Genomic DNA, 21,665 nt, shown 5'->3' with positions numbered 1-21,665 from the left:
GTGTGTTTTGGACCTAACAGCAAAAGATGTTAGTCTTGAAGGTGTTACAAGATCTTGTTGCCGACTGATATTCTGGACTAACATGTCTATTTCTCCGTTTTATATAGTACAGTAATTGCCAAGTTATTTGCTGCAAAATGAGTCTTTGGTCCTCCAATAAATGTTATATAGATAAAGCTCATGTTATATAGGTGAGGGTCAATTTTACAGTTTTTAAAATATCTGTCCTGCTATTTCTACACTTAGGCCACCACAATTGCACTGGTTTTGAAGACATTATGTGTACAGAGATTTAATCAAAAATTCTATAAATGTCCTTGGGAGAATGTCCCCTTGAACACCTTGAGACGTGCTTCTGAGAACAAGCAGAGAATAAGGAGGTGATTCTTTATGACATTACCAGAAACCTAAAACAATTGACATTGTCACTGTACCTGCAATGAACCCACACCTGTATTACCAAAAGGATCCAGGTTGTTATTAATACTTTCCCCCTCTTCATCTTATCCTTCCTTTCCTGTTTTATGTCTGGATGTTTTCTTCTCTGACGTGACTATTGTTTCATCTTAGTACATGGTTAAGGTATGGTGAGAGGAATGTAGATAATAGGGAAGGAACTGGTGGTTACTGTATTATTACTACAAATGGGGAAAACCTTCAATATAGATTTAAAACACACACCACTAAATTTAAATAGATTTAAAACACACATTATTGAATTATAAATTTTAAAAAAACACATTACCTCTTTATTTCTGTATTCTTTCCTTAGTGATTTTTCTAACACTTTTGCTTCATACTCAGCCCTTGGATGATCCTGAAAATAAGTCATTTATGCAGATAAACATGTAACCTTTTGTGTACCCATTAAACTGTATCACAAGCGATTTAAACCAGCTTTTTTATGATTTTACTCTTCCTCATGTCACTAATATTTGCTTCAAATATTACTGTAGCTATTATTCCATTGCCGCTAATGGCCCAAGAGCACAATGTGAAGTAGCCAGGACAGTCAAGGGCCAGCTGAGTTGACAGACTAATTGAAGTTATGCTTAATTGAGACCTGTCCAAGCCTAGGATTGAGGCAAATGACTTAAGACTATATTTGCCTTTACCTAACATTATGCTGACATTATGACTGTGTCCCTGGATGGAATAAGTCTGGATCTGGCACAATTTAGCTACTCCTTCACCTTCTCTGCCCCTTTCAGGTCTCTTCTGCCAGTAGCATCTAGCCAGGAAAATAGTTCTTCTAGCTGGTCTCTGAAATCAGCTGGGAGGAGGGCATTTCTGCTGGCAGAAGAAGACAGTACCTAATCCTAACCCATGACAGCTGGTACATCTTTGAGTTAGGATTGCTCTGGAAATCACACAACTTGATGCGCTTGCACTGATGGTGAGATGCCCCTGTGCTGTACAATGTTTCTGTCTCCAATATAGCACAGCAGTCGAATTATATCACTGGGAGGGGGAATAGCAAATCAAACCAGGCACAGCCCTAAAACCACTATTTTAAAGCTACAAATGGCTTCAGATCACAGACTGTGCTGATCTGAAACCTTATAATTTGTTAAAAGTAAAATATTTCAGTCCCAGCACCACAGGCAAGCTATATCAGCTAACATTACAAAATACACCACACATAATTTGTGGAGAGGAATCATAGTATGTTGGCCAACTTAAATAATTCTCTTGCTATACATTAACCTGATATTGGTTTCCCTCAAAATTGCATTTCAGATCATCAAAACACACTGGAAAGACATGTGGAAAATAATCAGAAACTGAAGGAATGAGACAGCCAAAGGATTCAGAAAGTACCTTCAAAAATGCATTGGTTGGAGATGGGAATGGATATGAAAAAGTCCCATCACAGGGATATATGTAAAGGAAGAGAGAACAATTGCAGTGGAATCTCTAAAGGAAATCAGATGTTAGGAAAAAAGAATGAGGTGAGATCAAAAGGAATTTTTCACCATTAGATAGATAAAAAGGTAGAGAAATTAAAAAAAATTAAATTCCAAACCTTGACTGCTTCCTTCAGGAAACCATAAAAAACACAAAAAAACATATAAATTAAAATTACTTTACTGCAGGAAAATTGCACATGGGATATAATGATTTCTTTAATGTGTATGCAGACGTGAGAATTAGAAGACATATATCTGCATCTTTGGGAAACAGTCTTAATTTGTACATGAACTGAAGACATACTGGATTCCACAGTAGAAAATTTATTATTGTATCAAGATCCTGGAATAAGTAGTATGAAACTCTCAAAACTGTGATGGTGTTGAGTTATTTAGCACACATGGTACACAATTCCCTCATTTACAACCCGCACGGAAATTAATAACCACAGGAAGGAACAGCTAACTAGCAGTACTCCTGCATATCAGTAATTCATTGCAATGGGATTTGTCCCCAGAGAGGTTCCCAGGGATATTGGCTCATACTATTAAGCCATTTCTAGTCTTCAGTGGGATTTAACTGCATGCTCAAATGCTTTGCTCATAGGACTGAATTAACAGGACTGGAGTGTGTTAAGTGAAAAATAAAACACATTCTATTAACAGCAGTTAACTCAGGTCATATGTACTTATCACTGCAGAAAACACCGAACATAACCCTGAAAGATATTTGCCACTGGAAGGATACAGTTAATCCTTCCCACTTTCATGTTGTAAGCTAACAACAAGGGACCAAAAATAAAAGATCAGTTGTCCTGAGGTATCTGTAAAAACATCCTACTATTATTATGTTAGAGCTCAGTCCTAGATATGTGGTTTATGTTAGAATGGTGTCACATCTATGGTCAAATAAAGTTTCATGCCATTGCAAACCTTCTGAAACCCGGGGCAGAAGACATTATTGTTGTAATTTTAAATAAATGAATAAATGTGTTAGAGCAGGGATTCCCAACCTGTGCTCCAAGGAGCCCTTAGGGGTCCAAGTGCACTTCCCAGGTCCTCCGCAGCCGCTTCAGGAAAATTAAAGAAATAAAAATTGAATGAAATTAAAGAATAAGAATATATTCATACGCCTATACACCATTAACTTGTAAGACATAAGGTAGCCCTCTTAGGGGCTCTGCCACAGAAATAAGGGCTCTGCAAGTCAAAAAGGTTGGGAACCCCTGAGTTACAATAATCCATTAAGAAATGGCTGATTGATGAAAATGTTCCTGCTGATAAAAGTACTTAAACCGCAGGTGGCAGTTTCTATCTAAAAAGGTGGGTAATGTCATTCCTATTCTTTCCTCCAAAGGCAGAATGCCCCTTCTAAAATGATGCCTATTCTAAAACATACACTGGCATTATCAGAAACCAAGTTTTTTGCTTCAGAAATATGTACTGTGTTTATTCATATGCCAATATATGAAATGTAATTGATTCATGATTAGTTAAATCTTAGGCAGTTAATGAATTCAGATTGTGTATGCTGGATCACACAAGTCTACATTCAGCTGGCTGTCACATCTGTCAGTAGTCCAGTACTTCTCAAATAGTGGGGCGGGCCCCCCAGGGGGGGCGCGAGGTTCCGTAAAGGTATGTTATGCAGAGGTGTACTTATAACAATTTTATAGACAAATGATACTATTTACAGTTGTGCAGGGGGCGCGAAATGTTTTCTTCTTCCTAGGGGGGGCATGACAGAAAATAATTGAGAAGCACTACAGTAGTCTATATCCCAATGGTTGAAGTGTACCTTCACTGCAGGAGGATTGCTTCTTTCCTGATATTTTAAATTATGGTAGATATTTTTCTCTGTTGATAATGAGACAGAGTACATAAGAACTAAATCCAATTGCTAGTCCCAACTAGAGAAGACCCTTTGAATCAATTGGACTAATTATTGATTCAGCAGCTGATTCAATGGGTCTGTTGCAAATAACAATTAGATTTAGGCCGCACGTAAAACTAAATTAAGGAAAGAAAAGAAAACCAAGGGGAAAAGCAAGGAGATTCACAAAATTTGCAATTGTTGAAGAGAACAAAGTAGCTTGAAGGAAACACTGAAGAAGTCTCTCTTCTCTAGTGATTCCATTCATGGGCTTTTAAAAAATGTTTTGTATCATATGGACTGTATAATAGGCACTGAGAGCAAAACCAACTGATGGAGTCTTCCAAAAATAAATCTGGGGGAAAATATGGCATAAAAGGGGGAAGCCTTTGAATCATACACCTTTGCAAACTGTAATAGGCTGTGATTAAAGCATTGAAAGAGAAATCAGAAAAGTTTCTTTTAGAAATGCATGCAACTGCATTTTGAATCTAATGCAAAGAAGAATGTTCATTTTTGCCCCTTTTCATTTTTAATGTTCATTTTCGCTGAACATCTTAAATTACAGTGTAACATACTCATTCAATGAAATTCTGGTTTTCAAGCCCATTAAGTAACAATAGAATTAAAAGCTTATCACCAAAAGTAAATTTGGCTATTTGATGAATTCTTTATATAGCTTTTAAAACTATTTCAAAAAAGTGAACCAACTAAAAAGAATCTGTCATTTTTCCTTTAATTTTTTTTTTAAAATATGCCAGCGTTTTCTAATATTTGGCACATAACAGATGACTTGGTCTCTTTTATATGCTGGATACAAGCTATATTTCAGGCATTTTAAATTCATAAATCAAGTATAATTTGACTACTTGCCAGCTCTGCATTTACAGAAGTATTTGGCCTGAATTCCATTAGAAGTCCCAATGAGAGTAAAAACATAAAATCAATGGGATTCTCCTAAGTGTTGATTCTGTATTCAAGAACTGATTCAGTGAGTTTACTCTAGTTCAGACTTCTAATAGGATTCAGGTCTTAATCTCAAAACTGAATAATTGTCCAGCCCTATCTTACATGTTTTTCCCAATCCTTTTAGAGTGTGCTCAGTTGATATGCTTTTTACATTAAATGAGTCATTTGCAAATGGAATCATGTTAATGTCTACACTACAGGGTGTGACCGTCATTCTGTAGTTCTGGCATTATGCTTCCATGGTAACAAGACAGACTGTAACACACCCTTCCCAAACCTGGGTATGTGCAGGATTTTCCTTTCCAATGGGTGAACAACTGGAAATGAAAGATCATTCAACAATGTTAACATCCAGTGAAATAGTGTGCAACAAAATTAACTTACTTCTTCTTCTTCAAACCCAGTCAGGTCCCATCTATAGTTCAGACGCATCTGTTTTCTCTTCCAGTGTTCCATGAATGTAGCAGCTGGGTGATTTTTAAAAAAATAATACTTAGCTGTAAAGGTTGCTTCCATCACTTATAGTTTGTTACAGTCTTCAAGCTAGCCTGACTCATACAGCACACTAATTTGTACCTTGTTCAAAGATAAATCCTAACAATTCTTACGAGAATTAAAATTGGAACAAAATCCACTGGTTGCAACATGGACAATTCTATTAACAGATTTGACCAAGGGCAAGTTAGGAGAAATACCAAACATGGATTAGGCAGCAGATATATTTGCACACCTGCTATTAAGAAGAAATCCACTTGCAGAAAATATTTAATAATTCTATTTTAAATGATGATGCTTTATACGGATCTTCAGTATCATTAACTGCTTTGAGTGGGCCCCTCCATATTTGTTTTTAATATGAACAGGAGGAGTTCAGGAGACATGGAGTCCATCTAAATTTGAATCATAACACTGGGAAAGTAATTTTAAGTGTCTGTGTTGTTATGTATATGTTACATACACATGTGAGTCCGAGGAAAATTCTGCTTACTACACCAGCTATGACTAGGGTTGTCAGATCTCAGGGCCTGGCCCTGAGTGTCCAGTTTGAATGGTCATCTTTAGGTGGGAAATAAAAGTGCAAATTCTCTAGTTTTGGTGGTCTCATCTGCAGGCAAAAGGACATGGCTGTGTGTAAATCTCCAGTTCAGCTACCAGAGCAGCTGCTTGCTACATTTTGGAAGGCTTAACGGATTTGTTGCTGCAACTTGCAAAAACTCTCAATGAGACTCTATGTATTTACTTAGCTTCTTTCTTCCCTCCCAATCATTGTGGTTCAAGAGCTTACCCTCCAATCTGCTCTGCATCCACCTTGCCAAAAGCAAGGAAGCTACATTAAATGTTCCTTATCACATCTCCCTAAGTAAATGAAAAGAACATTTCATCTTGATATGGAAACAGCAGCATTAATTAAGATTTCAGGAGTAATAGGTTCAAAGAGATTCCACCTAAATATTAGGAAGAACTTCCTGATGGTAAGAGCTGTTTGACAGTCCTGGCTTTGAGTGTGGTGGAATCTCCTTCTTGGGAGTTTTTAAAACAGAGGTTGGATGGTCATCCATCAGGAGTGATTTGATTGTGTATTCATGATTGTGTATGACAGGAAGTTGGACGGGATGGTTCCTTTGGTCTCCTCCAACTCTATGATTCTATATTTTCTGTCCAAACAGGAAAAGGTGTTCTCTCTCTCTCTTGATTGGTGTTATGTGTGGTTGACAAACTATGAGGAACTATGATGTCTATTTAATGTATAACACTTTATGACATAACCTAGGGCTGTCCCTAGGTCTCAGGTTTTGGCCTTGAAACCTCAGGGCCTGGGATGATGCTGAACTAGGAACCCTAGCTATGACCTTTCCTAAGCTGATCTTACTTGACAACAGACATTCATGCCTTAGATACACTGTATTGACTACTGCAATGTGATCTACAGAAGAATGTTCAAGAGGTTCAGTTAGTGCAACATGTGGCAGATAAAATGCTAAATAGTCCATGTTATCAAGATAATCTCCTGATACTGCATGATCTGTGCTGCCAAATGTTTCCTGGGCTGAACTCTCAGTATTAGCTATAACTTTTAAGGCTTTAAATGGCATAGGGCCTGTCTCATTCTGCACCTGGCTAAATCTTTCAATTGTCAGGAAAGGCCCTTTTCAGAAAACCACCACCTGCAGATGCCTGCTTGATAGGCATATTAGAGAGGGATTTCTGTTTTGTCACTCCCATTGTGGAGTGCAATCCTCAGAGATGCAATCAGTTCTTTCTCCTACATTTACAAAGTGTATGAATACACATCTTTTCAAATGTGTCTTTATTTAATTATGGTGATGATTGCAATAGTTTTATTGCTCCTTTTTTTTTAAATGCTTTTTTAATAACACTTGATGCCTTGAAAGGTTTTTTTTTTAAAAAAAGTCAAATGATGAGATAAAAGGAAATACAAATAGAAATAGAGGTCCTTCCAGTGAGCTCATTCCATGACCAGGGGCCCATTCACACTACACCATTATAGCACTGTGATTCCACTTTAACTACCATGATTCCATCTATGGAGTCCTGGGGCTTGACTTTGGTGAGGCAGTGGAGTGCAGAACCATGGCTGTTAAAGTGGAATCACAGCGCTATAATTCTGTAACATGAATAAGCTCCAGGTGCCACCATCCAGTAAACTCTTTCTCCTGAAAAGGACACTCCTTTTTCTTGTATTGTTTTCATGATCTAAATTTTCTATCAGGAACAGTTACAGTCCAAATTAAACAGCAGCTTTAAGGAGGTAATCAATTTTTGTCAGATAATCAGCACAGAGGGAAGGATTAACTCACATCCAAGTTCCACAGTCATTAAAGAAATTTCCGTTAACACTCTGGGCTATTAACCAACAATTTGGTAAGATAGGTGAGTATTCAAATTGTGGATATGGAGCTGGTGGTTTGCCTTGTAAATACCATGTTGTGATCCATTTTTAGTTGATCCTTCCAATCCCATGTGAATATATCTATGTTTCCTACCTTCCCATGCTTCTCCATCATAAGCACCCCTCTAGCTCTTATCAATACAAACAGAATGAGATAACCAGTAGTTGCAGGGAGCCTGGTTTACTATTTGTAACTCTTGAAGTTTGGGAGTATCTGTAATGAGTACAGTGAATTGCAGGTGTGGATTTCTATTCATCTTTTGTGACCTGCTTGACCAAATAATGATCAGCTAGAAGCTGCAATAATATGTTTAAGTCTTTTGGAACCTCTGCATTAATGTTCTTCCCAATCTTTGATGGCAGTTCTTGAGAGTTAACATGGATTTGTGTAACATAAAACCCTTTTAAGTCCAAGCACTTCTTTAAACAGATAACCAAACTGCAAGATGCTATATAAAGAAAGAGGTTTAAACTGGTACATGTAGTGGGACCTAGATAGTAGTTACATTTTCATTTTCAGTAGGGGAATTACAGTAAAATATACACATAGTTATGAGAAATACAGCTTGTGTACACCACTCTATCTGCCACCAAGCTTGTGGGAGTCCTTGGGGACATGAATTTGAATCCTGGGAACAAATACGCTCCACATGGTAAATAAGTGATTGTGAAAGAAGAAAGTGTACTGAGAAAACCTAATCCCATGAGAACAACTCTGAAGTGACTGCTAACAGATGTGATCAACAAGCTGTTCTGTGGTCTTCAGAAAAACTCTGGGGATCAGGGAAATGGGAGGGACTAGCCAAGGTCTCTATGTATGTTAATTATGTAGCAATAATGGGAATTTTCCAACTGTTTTTGGTATTAATCATTTTCATACTAGTTTTATTCTGTTTTGTTAGTCTATTCTGTGTCTCTGGTATGTAAACTCTAAATGCTCCTTGTAAACTGACATCATAATTATATATAATGCAATATAACAATCCTTAAAATAGCTCTGTTGGCTTTCTGTAACTTGCTGGTAGCTGTTCTGGCATTATGAATACCTGCTGAATGTGGTGTGCATATAGAGAGTGACAATTATGGAAAATGGAGAAAAAACCTTATTTGCTTCTCCTTTGCTACAGAAATCCTATTGAGAGTGTCATTTTAAAAAACAATACAGGATCACCACCCTCCCCAAATCTTGCAAACACGAGTGGCATCAAAACAAGAAAACCTGAGGGGAACCTCTGAAGCATGCTGGGAGGCATACACTTCTTGTAGTTTGAAACCACTGGGGACTGAAAGTTGTGCATGTATGATGCCCTTAAGCTGTCGTGCTGCCCTTGGCATTACAAAACAGAACATAGACACAAGCCTTGTCAGGGAACGCTTCATCTTAAAGGCAGTGCACAAGCTTTATATGCAAGAGGTCTCAGGCTAAATCCCTGGCATTTTCAGTTAAAAGAATGAGCTAGTTGGTGGGGGGAAATGGTCCTGTAAGTCAGAATAGGCAATATTAGACCAGCCAAAGAGGTCTAGGCTCTTACAATGCAGCTTCTATGTCTCTAGAAGCAGGAAGCCCAGTAGCATTTCCACAGCCAGCCATTACAGAAAATATGTGACGGTAAAGCAGTATGACAAGAGGAAGAGGGCAGAGGTTGCAATGTTAGTCAAAAAGTTAGTCATTAACATTTAGGTAACTGCCAGTAAACTTGGAAATCTAATCTGTGCATGATAACATTGGATCAGGAACTTTCAAACCATTGCCATTACAAACCACAGGACTGAGAGGAAAAGAAACACCATACAATGATCTGGTTTACACCATTACCAATAAGTAGCATATTTTGTTACAAAGAACATAAGCACTTTCTTTGTACATTTTAAAGTTGTTTTTCTCAAGCTGGTACTTTTTAGATGGGTGAAAAATCTCACAATCAGATTAACTGCAGGGAACAGTGGTATCTGTAGTCCAATATATGTGGAAAGTGTTAGGTTCAGAAAGGTCAGCCTAAAGTACTGTGCACTTAAGTTTTGTCACCGATCTATTTCATCTGTTCTCTTGCCAGGACATAGCTAGGATTTTAGAAAGGGGGGGGGGGGGGTATCCAGACTAAGTGCCACCATTATAATGGGTCTTGGGTGCGGCAGCGCAGCAGCACACACCATTCATTTTTCTAATGGAAGGGGGGTCTGGACCCCAAGAACTCCCCCCCCCCCCGGCTACGTCCCTGCTCTTGCTTGCATGCTCACTTACGCATGGCAGCATGTATGCTGCCTCACACCTTAAAAACCATGGTCTTTTTAAAGGAAAACAGTGTAAAACTTGAATAAAAAATCATCAAGGTGCCACTAAAAACATTTTGAAGGTTCTCTGAAAAGTAATATTTAAAAATAAACAAAAATGTTACTTGTTACACTAATTAGGGAGATTATCACATTACTTTTGCTGCTGGGATAGACCCAGGATGTAACTTTCTTAAGGCATATCTTATCACATTCACCCATTGCCAGGCAGTATGCAGCCTGTATGCAACCTGGGCTTCTCTTACAGCTTTTCAAGAACGGGATTCTCCTTTTCTTGAAAAGATGCCAGAGAAGCCCGGGTTACATACAGGCTGCATACTGCCTGGCGATGGGTGAATGCGATAAGATCTGCCTTAAGAAAGTTACATCCCAGGTCTATTCTGGCAGTGAAGCTAATGTGATAATCTCCTAAATAACTTTATTCCCATTCATGACATTATTTTAGACAACTTGGTTACTCTCTTGTACAACCCCAACACAGGAAACTGTGTTGATATTACTATTCTACTTTAACTCATTCATTCCAAACTCTGAAAGAGAGAAGAGGAGATTGTGTGGAAGGAAAGGCAAAAGGGAATGGGGGATTGGGAGAGTGTAAGGTTGAAGAAACAGGGAAGAAGATGAAATTGGACTAGAAACTGAAAAAAATAAAAGGTAGTTCAAATCAGAGTATCCATATTTTTTGCTGTCCACAAGGAGGAAAGAAAGTGGAAGAATTTGAGGCCTTAAAGTTGGCCAGAGGGGAAGAGATAAACATATTTTCTTTCTTGCTACTATTCCACTGAAACTTTAGAGTCTTCCTGAGGGTGCTTCTTTTTTCTTTTCTTTTTTTTTACAACCAGAAAAGATACATTCAGAAACATAGCTGTGTTTGGACAATCAGTACGCAAATGGATCTTGTAACACCTTTGAGATTAACTGAAAGAAAGAATCTGGTAATGGGCTTTTGTAGACTTGAATCTATTTTCTCTGCATCTGAGGAAGTAGATTCAAGTCTACAAAAGCTCATACTACCAGCTTCTTTCTTTCAGTTAGTCTCAAATGTGCTACAAGATCTCTTTGCATACAGAAAAGATACATGAGAGCACCTGTCACATTTAGCTTGGTCTTCACTTTCTAGGTAGAGGCTGTTATTTCAATTCTAGAAGAGCCCTGGCAATGAAAGAGGTTTATTGCAGTTGTTGCTCCTTCTGCAGTATTTATTACTTTTTGATAAATCTTGCCCTCTACCAACTCAGACTAACTCACCCGGCTCCACTCATATCCACCTTGAAGTATGTTTTCTTTGACATAGACCTGGAAGCCACACAAAATCCTGTCCAGAGACAAGTGTGTACGAAGGGATGTGGTTGGCTATGAAATTGCCATGGTGACATTTGAGACATTGTAAATGTAAAGACTTAGGGAGTGAATAGAGAGGTATGCTGTCATGGCAAGGTCTAGTATTTGCGTGCCTGGAATACAAATGACAGTTTAATGATTTGATTACTGGGTATGACATTCTATTTATGTATGTAATCTACTTAACTTTGTACAAGCTTATACTGTGCCGGTTGATATGTGGTTGAACAACTGTGATGAAAATACTTGGAAATGACATTTCCCAGGTATGTATTTTCTTCCACTTTTGCACTTGAAAGGAATAATTGACTTAGGTCTGCAGCCTATCAGTATGTGAAAGGGCACACAGATATGTGGAGGGAAGCATGGGTCTCTGCAAAACTAAACAAACCTGACTGTCCATTTCATAAAAATAAAATGTAAAACAACACAAATTCCAGAACAACATAAAAACTGAATATATCTCTGTCTGTCTGTCTACATACCGCATATACTAAACTATAAGTTGACCTCATGTATAAGTCGAGGGCAGGTTTTGGGGCCAAAATTATGGATTTTGATATGACCTATGGATAAGTTGAGGGTAAAATTTAGGGCCATGTAACAGAGGATCTAAAGGATGAAGGAAAGGAAAACAATGCCAAAGAACTTAGAAAATTCTAGCAGGCATAGCTATTTGTGTTCACACTAAAGGCTAGATGGATGAGAGAACAGAGGTGTATCAATGCTTCCAGGACAGATTATGCTCTTCCCTTTCACCAGAGGATGGTTCCTTTTTTAAAATAAGAGTTAAAGTACAGTACTAACATTGACCTGTAGATAAATCGACTCCCGTTTTTGAGGCCAATTTTTTGACTAAAATTTCTAGACTTATACATGAGTACAGTGGGACCTTGTTATCCGCTGAGGTTTGGCTCCAAGACCCCCCCATGGATAACAAAACCATGTATGCTCAAGTCCCATTAAATATAATGGCAGAGCAAAATGGTGTCCCTTATATAAAATGGAAAATCAAGGTTTGCTATTTGGAAATTATACTTTTAAAGAATATTTTCAAGCCAAGCATGCTTGAATCAGTGTATAAAAATCTGTTTATAAGGAGGGCTGACTGTATATACAGTAAATATTTTGTAGTGGTTTGGTCATGAATGGGAAATTAAGACCCATTCACTTTACAAAATATCAGCTCCTGATGAAGACAAGATCTACTACATGTTTTTTTGAGGGGAAACCTATAAATCAGCACAGCAGCCTGAATTTTCAGACTTAGGGGTGAAACAGACAGGAATAATAAGCCAGTTTACAGGCAGCCTGGAGGCATGGCAGTCACATGATGCACACCTCAAAGCCATAGGGGCGTCACCTGGAAGCTCCCCAACCCAGAAAAGCTGCTCTGAAAAGGAGTGGTAAAAACCCACATCTTTTTAGAGTGCCACCCAGAACCACAGCGGCAAGGCGGATTGGGGTTGTGGGCATCTGCTTGCCATGGCTTCAGGGCGAACAGCTCTAGGGTGGCTGCAATCCACCCTTTTGGGGCAGTCTGTTTCACCCCTTAGTCAGGCTAAATGCCTACACTTCAGAATTTACCATTATACTACTGGTTAGGAATAGGGTTCTAAAAAATAATTTACATTGAGCAGAGTGGCATCTTCTGTAAGAGATATTCAGTAGATTACCACACTACACTCTTATAGCACTGCTATTCCACTATAACTGCTCTGGCTGCCTCCTGTTGCATTCTGGGATTTGCAGTTTAGGGAGGGGCATTTAGAATTCTCAGCCAGAGAGCTCTTAGGCCTCACTGACCTTCAAGCCTCAGAATACAACAGGAGGCAGCCAGAGCAGAAAAAGTGGAATAGCAGCACTATAAGAGTCTAGTATTGTAATTTGGTCAGCTGCATTGAACTCTTGCAGAGGCAAAGAACAAGAACAGTGCAAGCCACATCTCTTAAAAATCAAAAGCAAGCCAAGTTTGTTGGAAACACTCATAATCTGTAATGAATTAATATAATTAAAATCATGTTACTTCACTTGCTTTTAATATTGTACTGGAGATCTTAATTTGCAGAATCTGGAGATTTAAAAATACTTCACTAACATGGCGTTAAAGCAGCAGTCAACACAGTGTTCTCCAGGGATTCAGGCAGGACCACCTGCACTGAGTTATGAATAATTTTCTTCTTCTCTTCCTGTCTTAAAGGGGAGGGGGTTTGTCCAGTAGAGGCACTGTACTCACACACCTCCTGGTTACACAAACGAGTAGTTGGCACTGTCAGAAATCGGAATTGGCTGAAAAACAGAACCTTTGCTGGAAACATTAAGGAATCAGGCTGGCCTGTTTGGAACTGCCCATGCCACCCTGTGCACACACTGCTTGTAAAGTGTCTCAGCCGGCTTGTTATCTTTTCCTCTCTTTCAGCCTGCTTTGTAAGCAGTCAACCCCAAGCAAGCCTCCATAGGCAAGAACTGTCAAAACGAGTGGATTCATCGTTGGATTAATGTAACTTGTCCTTAATTGGCAAGCTTTGGAAGATCACGGGCCTAAGCAGATGGGCAGGATACCATGGGCCAAGCCTGTGACATCCTGCCTATTCCGACCTGGGTCAGTCACTGGGCCATCATGACAATGGGCAGGTGTTTACATGTCCATCTGCCACTGTTGCATGAAGCTGCTCCTGCCATGCACCACTTACCTCCTTACTGCCATTGTGTCTTCTCTGAAAGCCCCATTGTGACCTGAAAGGGTGGAAATGGGGCACTTGGATACACCCATGTGACCAGCCACTCCCATCCAACATCACAGGCTGTGACACGGGCCTTCTGAGAAAATGCCACAGCAGCGGCAGGTAAGGGTTGAAGGGGCCTTGTAGTATGCTAGCTGTCACTGCCGGATTTCCAGGAAGCTTTGTGGCAAACAACCAGTCTTCTTGCTCTGCACTAAGGCACCTTTGGGCCAAGATAAGTTCAGGGCTGCCAGATTGGCATCTGGACTGTCCAATCTCAGCCCAAGGCTAATGTTCAAGTTCAAGTTAACGTTTATTTTACTAACCAAAGGCCATGACAAAATGAGCTTATCAAAAAGCATAAAACATTTAAAACAAAAGGCACAGAATACAAAGGACAAAAAATGTCCCAACATTTAGTGTGCAGTTAAAATAGTTAACTGTTATAAAGGACAAAAGGAAAGGGTGAATATGAGCTTTTTGACCCATGCATACAGGACCTGAGCTGTCAGATAATGGGGAGCTGAAACACAAGGATTCCCTGTATACTCTTTTTCATGCTTGCAAAAGGAAGCATCCAGATGGGAGGGTTAGGGAGGGTATAATGAAACATGCTGTTATTGTATTTTATGGATATTTTTAGTGTAAGCTGCTTCGATTGTTTGGAGAAGCAAGATATAAATAAAATTTTATTATTATTTTTCTTATTACTTCCATTTGCAAATAACATTCTGTTTACCCAGTGGTGCAAAAGCCTGGCTTACATGCTGGTCTGCTGCCCAAGCAGAACTTTCTCCCAACAAGCCAAGATGGTCACTGAATGGCCTTCAGGGTATACTGAGAAACTTCCCACTGCCTGTTGCACCACTGTCAGGAAGACTGCCTATGTCCCTTCCATTTTGACAGTTTTCAAATATACAACCCTGCATAGGTATGTTGGCACGTCTTTCCACTCTGCTGGCATAAAATAGAATCTTGGCTAGCATCTCTCCTGAGTCTTGAAATGAATGCTGACTGAGCTAAATCAGGACCTGCAAAGGTGGGGATTTCATGAATGTTTTTAGGTATTATTTTATATATGTTGGCTTCAATTCATGGCAAACCAATGAATTGCCATGAATTCCATGAGCTCTGGTCATTAACAGCCCTACTCTGGTCTTGCAAACTCAGGGCTGTGACTTCCTTTATTGAGGAAATCCACTGATGTTACAGTCTTCCTCCTTTCCTGCTTATACTTTAACAAGCACAAAGAGTTATGTCATCGCAAAAGCCTCTGTTCAGTCATTTTGGCTTCTAGTAAGAGTTCAGTCTTGATTTACCCTAGGACCCATTTATTTGTCTTTTTAGTAGTCTGTGACATCAATGAAAGGCTCTTCTAGCATTATATTTCAAGTGAGTTGGTTTGTTCCTTCAAAACGAATACCCTTGTCTGTCTGTTTTTTAAAAAAAATAAATAAAAACAACAACAAAGGCTGAATGCATATCAGCAAACAATGTACAATGCATAATGAACAAAAGCTAACTGAGGCAACTACCTTTTGATTCCATAATTATGTTTTATCTACCCCCAAATTATTTCCAGATACTACATGCCTGGCTTACCTTGTCAAAGTCAGCTCTTATTCTGCTGAGTTATACTACAGCAAGTCAGCTGTCTAAAACATGGTGGCATCACACTAAAATATTCCAAGCAGTGTGACAGCCTGGGTAATAATATAGACTGAGAAAAACATTTGAAAATATTTGTGAAAATGGGGTCTACAGGATTCTTTGATGTAAAATATGTGGAAATTCCCTATTTAGATGGGGATGTTTTCAGTGTCCTTGTTATTCAAGTAGCTGAAATCTATATGGAAAAGTCTGGGTAGGTGGGAGCTGAAGAACAGAAAAGGGATATTTAATTGCTTGGATGAAAGGATAAGGCTATTTAAAGACATGACATTCTGCTTTGGCTTATACATCACATTTCTCAATATATGTAATGTAACAAACCACTCTATGTGATAACAAATCATCTCCTTCAGTGGCACAGGTTGCTTCTCTTGAATTCATCTTCCTTCCTTCTTGGCTTCCCCACTGCTGACTGCACTATAAAATTAAATCTAAATTCAATCACTCTGCATTTCAGTCTGCTATTATGAAACACATACACCCTGTTCCATTCTTATTAAGAAAAATATGCAGTTGTATGTTAGAATTACAACGTATGAAAAGTGATGATTTAGTGAAGAATAAAGTGGGAGTGGGGCACCCATGTGCTGAACTGAGGCTACCTCAGCTGGAATTTATTTTAATAGGGGAACAATTGTTTCCTATATAGCTGAGGAAAATGGAAATTTGAACTGTATTTCTCATATTAAATACAAAATATGCGCCATCAGTAATGAAGAGGTGTTGTTTTTTTTTAACATGGCAGGCAATTATGGTATCTTAATTTTAAAAATACCATGGTTGAATTTGATATAGGAAGAGGAGATTGTGTTGGTTGGCTAGAACTATTGTTGCCAGTATTGTTCACAGTAATTAAAGTGACTTTTCTCTCCAGTCAATAAATCAAAGTACAGTATGGCTCCCATATCTGTGGAGGAGACATTCCCAGACGTATTGTGGAAACATGAAACTGCAGATAATAGTGAACCATATTGAAATGAATGACTCCTTGAGGAAGTTGGCCATACAGGATCTGGATATTCTTAGAGAGAATACCTCTCTAGGCATTTTGAGGTCCTCCAGTATGACTCTCTGGTCAACTTCTTCTGGAAGCATACTGTAGAATCATGCTGGAGGACCTAGAAAATGCCTAGAGAGAACATTTTTTTGATGTGTTTAAGTGAAACCATGGTTACCAGTCTCGAAGATACGGTGGTCATACTGTATTTCCTTTTCTAGTCTAATCTCAGATTTCTTCTAGGCACTTTGTAGAACATTAAAAGACATGACCATACAAGACAAGGAATTTTTTGTCTTTTTGTAGGAGATTTTATGCACATATATAGAAGATAATACACGTCTCATTGTAAGGGTCTATAATGAAAGTTGTTCATATTTGTTTCTTGACACATGTAAAGGCTGCTGTATATTAGCTTCAAGTATTGCTTCATTCAGCTCCGTAATGTCTATATTGTCTACTAGTGACCCCCTCCCATGAGACAAACAGCAGTTTCTCTAAACCTGAAAATACTAGGAGTTGAACTTGGGACATATTGTGCTCTACCATTAATCTATAAAGAACACATTTGGAAATCATGCCTCTGATTGTAGGTATGCAAACACTGAGAGCGGAGACATGAACAGCATGAGAAGGCTGCTTCACATATGAAACTTTCCCTGAAAATGCTTATACTGTATCTTTATTTAACATTTTAAGGCTATTAGGGCAGGGATGAGGAATGTGGGGCCTGCCAGATGCATCTAGACTTAAAACCCCAATTATCCCTTTATGCTATGAGAATCACATGCCTCACATCCTATTTTAAGGGAAATGCTCCCAAAGTGACATACAAAATTAAAATCACCAAAAGAAAAAGATAAAATAACAGTAAGAATAAAATGTAAAATGTAAAATGTAGAACCCCAATGTTTGTGTTTTCAGCAGCAGGCATAAAGAAACACACTGCCTCACATAATCACATCCACTTATAGCTTTGGAATAAATACAAGTGAATCTGATTACAATAAAATGCTTTGTATCTCTTCTCTGTGGTGCATTTGTGTTCATGCATGGACATGGATTCCTAGTACATTTTGACCTATTATCATGTTGTAATGTTAAGAAAACTCTTTTTTTTTTATTCTGAAGTTAGATGTGAGTTTTTTTCTTTGTTTTTTTAGTCCACTTAGTGCTTGATTCTAAATTACTACAGAATTTCACAGGAGGTGTTTGGAAATGTGGGATGTCCCTCAAAAATAAAAAGGACACCTTGAGAGGTACAAACAGTATTATGTTGATAACATTAATGCACTTAGAAGCTTGGTCATTATTCATTCTTGCTTTGTTCTGAGAAGTTAAAGACCACTTCCCCAAGAAAAAAAAACCTCTCCAATAAATCTCTCCTCCAGTGGTCTAATTTGGAAGCCAAGCCTGCAAATAGATTTTGTTGGCAAGCTAGCAATTCCCTTAATGCTATCTATACATGCCATGCAGCAGTTTTATGACAAGTGCTTCATTTTATATTCACCCAAGCAGCTTTCTGTATTTTTAACCTTCAGATCAGAACATAAATAAAAAGTGTGACAGTTTTATGGGAGAAGAGAGGGAGGGGAGAAAGGACTACAGATAATTAACTGATGAATTGTAAAAATACTGATTTATCCTCTCATTTGTTTTCTTCTGCATGTAAGCAAACTTGAAAACCACCACCAAGCCTCAAGCCAACCAAGGTCATGTAGACATTCTTACCCCAAAGAGCCATGAAGACTGAGAAGAAGACAGTTGCTGGGTTATCAAAGAGATGGCTGGCCCGAGATGTGGCACAAGCAGAGCTCAATTTCCAATAGCTACACGTTCTGTCACATAAGGGACACATGGTGATATTGTTTCTCTGGTCACACATCTCCATGCTGAGGGAAAGCAAGTAGTAAATATAGTGAATACATCAAAATGTTCAAATTTAGCTTTCTCTTGCCCTGACCTATGTAATTTAAGGGGCATCCAGACAGATTAAAAAGACCAGAAAGTCCCAGATTTTTGTTCCTGTTGTTTCCAATTTTATTTTTGAGATCCAGTCAGAGACATTTTACACCCACTCCCCAGGATAGATTAAATGAAAAAGAACAGGAACAAAATCTGTGGCTTTTGCATCAGTCTGGATGTGCCCATATATGCTATGCATATCTATCGGACTGATCCTTTTCATAAATTTCCCACTTCATATTCTCTGCACTAGTGTTGGTCACACAGTCTCTTGGTCAAAATGTACAATAGACGAAAACAGAACTCAATAAAAAGAGGGGGGGAAACGATAGCATATATTACATATGTAAAATCGTTCCTTTTCTTAATCCATAAGACATAGCAATTTATATACTTTTACAAAGTATATATATACAAAGTATCCATCCTATACATCTATGATTAGCTCCAAGTATTATAGATATGCTCTCTATCACCACAATATTTCTTATATCAACAGATCCTTATTAATATCGAATTTCTTCTCCAGAACTGTAGTAGTGGGAGCCATTCCTCCATTATTTTATCATTAGGTTTGTCATTGACCAAAGCTGTAAGTCTGTCCATTTCTCTTAGCTCTTGTATTTTCAAAAACCATTCATCCAAGTTGGGTGCATCCTCTTTTTTCCAATTTTTAGCTATAGTCAGTCTTGCAGCTGTGATTACATACAATATTAATCTCCAGTATCTCTTTTCTATCTCCTTACTAAGGGATGAAGTTATGTTTAATAGATAGAGCTCTGGTGACATTTCAAATTGTGTCTTAAAGATCTTTTGAATGATTGAATGCACTTTCACCCAAATTTTTTTGATTTTGCTACAGACCCACCACATGTGTAACAGGGAACCAGGGTTCTCTTTACACCGCCAACATTTCATCTCAGGGATCTTATATATTGTTTTGAGTTTCAAAGGTGTAAAATACCATCTATTTGTTATTTTCAAATGGTTCTGCTTTAGATCTTGTGATGTGGTGAACTTGTTTGTGCTTCTCCAGGCTTTCTGCCAATCCTCATATGGTATTGGATGCCCAATGTCCTGAGCCCATTGTATCATATGCTCCTTTATTATTTCTTTCTCTAGCTCCCTTTCTCACAGAATTTTATAGAATTTTGCTATCTTCTTTTTGTCTGGCTTCCACCACAGAGTATCTAAGTCATAGGTACTCGTTTCAATTCCTCTTGTTTTAACATCTTCCCTATATTTCTCTTTAATTTGCATATATTCGAGCCAGTTTAAGTTCACTCCTTCTTTATTTAATACTTCATTGTGTTTAATCTCCATTCTACCAGTTGCTCTAATATTTATTAAATCCTTGTATCTGTACCATTTTACATTATTGCTTCCTTTTCTGAAAAACGCTTCCTGAGTGGAAACCAAGAGAGGGAGTTTATCATGGAAAATTCCTTTGATTTTTCTCCAGGTTGATATAAGAGCTTTTCTTATTGGATGTATCTGAAACTCTTTGTTAGAAACTTGCTCTTCGTACATCAAATATGCGTGCCAACCGTGTTTCAGACCCTCCCCTTCCAAATCTAGTAGGTTCATATCCTCCAACTTAATCCAATCCTGAATCCACCACAAATTACAGGCCCACATAAATAATTTCATGTCTGGTTGGGCATAACCCCTTCTCTCTTTACTGTCTTTCAGTACATCCCATCTGATTCTTGGTTTGCCCCCCTTCCAAATAAAATTTCTCAGTTCCTTTGTCCATGCCTTTGTTAGCTCTTCCTTAACAACAATTGGTAAATTATTGAACAAAAACATAACTTTGGGGAGGATGGACATCTTGATGATAGCGATTCTACCTAGGATTGACAAATTTAATTTATTCCATTTGATTAAATCTTTAGATATTTCTTTCCACTTAGGTTTATAATTGTTTTCGAAAAGATTAGAGTTGTTGTTTGTGAGCTGAATGCCAAGATACTTGATCTTTTTAACTATACAACATCCAGTTTTATCCATTATTTTTTGTTCTTCATGTTTGTCGGTTTTTGGTCATTAAACTCGTTTTATCTTTATTTAATTTTAGGCCTGCGTGGAATCCGAATTCTCTCAGATCTAACATTAAAGGTTCAATACTCTTTAAGGGGTCTTCAAGAATTGCTACCATATCATCCGCATATGCTAACATTTTTCTTTCTTTTTCCTTGGCCCCATACAGACAGGCCAAAATAAAGCTGCTTCAGGTCACTTTGAAGGTATGCTTTTTAAATGATGGATGTATCCTAAGTGTCCTGAAGCCACACCAAAGCCACAATCCAGTCCTAAGGACTGGAATGCAGCTTTGGCACAGTTTCCAGACTCTTAGGATGCATGCATCATTTAAACAGCATACCTCCAAAGTGACCTGAAGCAGCTTTATTTTGGCAGTGTGTATAGGACCTTTAATTTTAATACCTTTTATCCTTTCATTTTTCCTTATCATGTTGATTAAAATCTCAACTACACAAATAAAAAGAAGTGGTGAAAGAGGGCAGCCTTGTCTTGTGCCTTTATTAATCTGGAAGTCTTCTGTTTTGCTGTTGTTTATCTTTATTTGGGCATGTTGATGTTTATATATTTGTACAATATTATTTACAAAGCATTCACCTAACTCCATTCTTTTTAGGGTTTCTATCAGGAATTCCCATTTGACATTATCGAAAGCCTTTTCAGCATCGATAAACATTAAAGCAAGTTTTTTCTCTTTGCTCTTGTTATAATATTCCATAGAGTTGATTATAATTCTGATGTTATCTTTTAGTTGCCTTCCTGGCAGGAAACCATTTTGATCTTTTTTGATTAACACATTTAACACGTTCTTAATCTTTAAAAATCTTGTAGAGCTCATGGCTTCCTTCTTAAAGACCAGGAAAAAATGATATTCTGTCTTTAAACATCTACCTTTTATGCTGGGGCAAACCTGCTGCTTTAGTATGAGAGAATGCTGTTCCATTCTAAAATCTTCTGTATTGGTTCAATTATA

At 38.1% G+C, this 21,665-nt stretch overlaps 1 protein-coding gene across 1 annotated transcript in view; it reads right to left on the bottom strand.

The window, feature by feature from the left end:
* The window catches only part of ANO1 (anoctamin 1), a 169,517-nt gene that overhangs the window by 35,733 nt on the left and 112,119 nt on the right, over positions 1-21,665 (bottom strand). The window contains exons 13-15 of the mRNA XM_089523489.1: positions 18,419-18,579; positions 5,137-5,219; positions 746-817 (exon numbers count right to left, since the gene is read on the bottom strand). Of these exons, the coding sequence (XP_089379615.1) occupies positions 746-817; positions 5,137-5,219; positions 18,419-18,579 (316 nt within the window). The remainder of the gene's footprint in view (positions 1-745; positions 818-5,136; positions 5,220-18,418; positions 18,580-21,665) is intronic.

The sequence above is a fragment of the Sceloporus occidentalis genome, unplaced genomic scaffold, assembly GCF_023333645.1.
Source record: "Sceloporus occidentalis isolate IW3139 unplaced genomic scaffold, rSceOcc1.0.p SCAF_4, whole genome shotgun sequence".
Classification (NCBI taxonomy): domain Eukaryota; kingdom Metazoa; phylum Chordata; class Lepidosauria; order Squamata; family Phrynosomatidae; genus Sceloporus; species Sceloporus occidentalis.
This window is presented reverse-complemented; position numbering and strand designations above follow the sequence as displayed.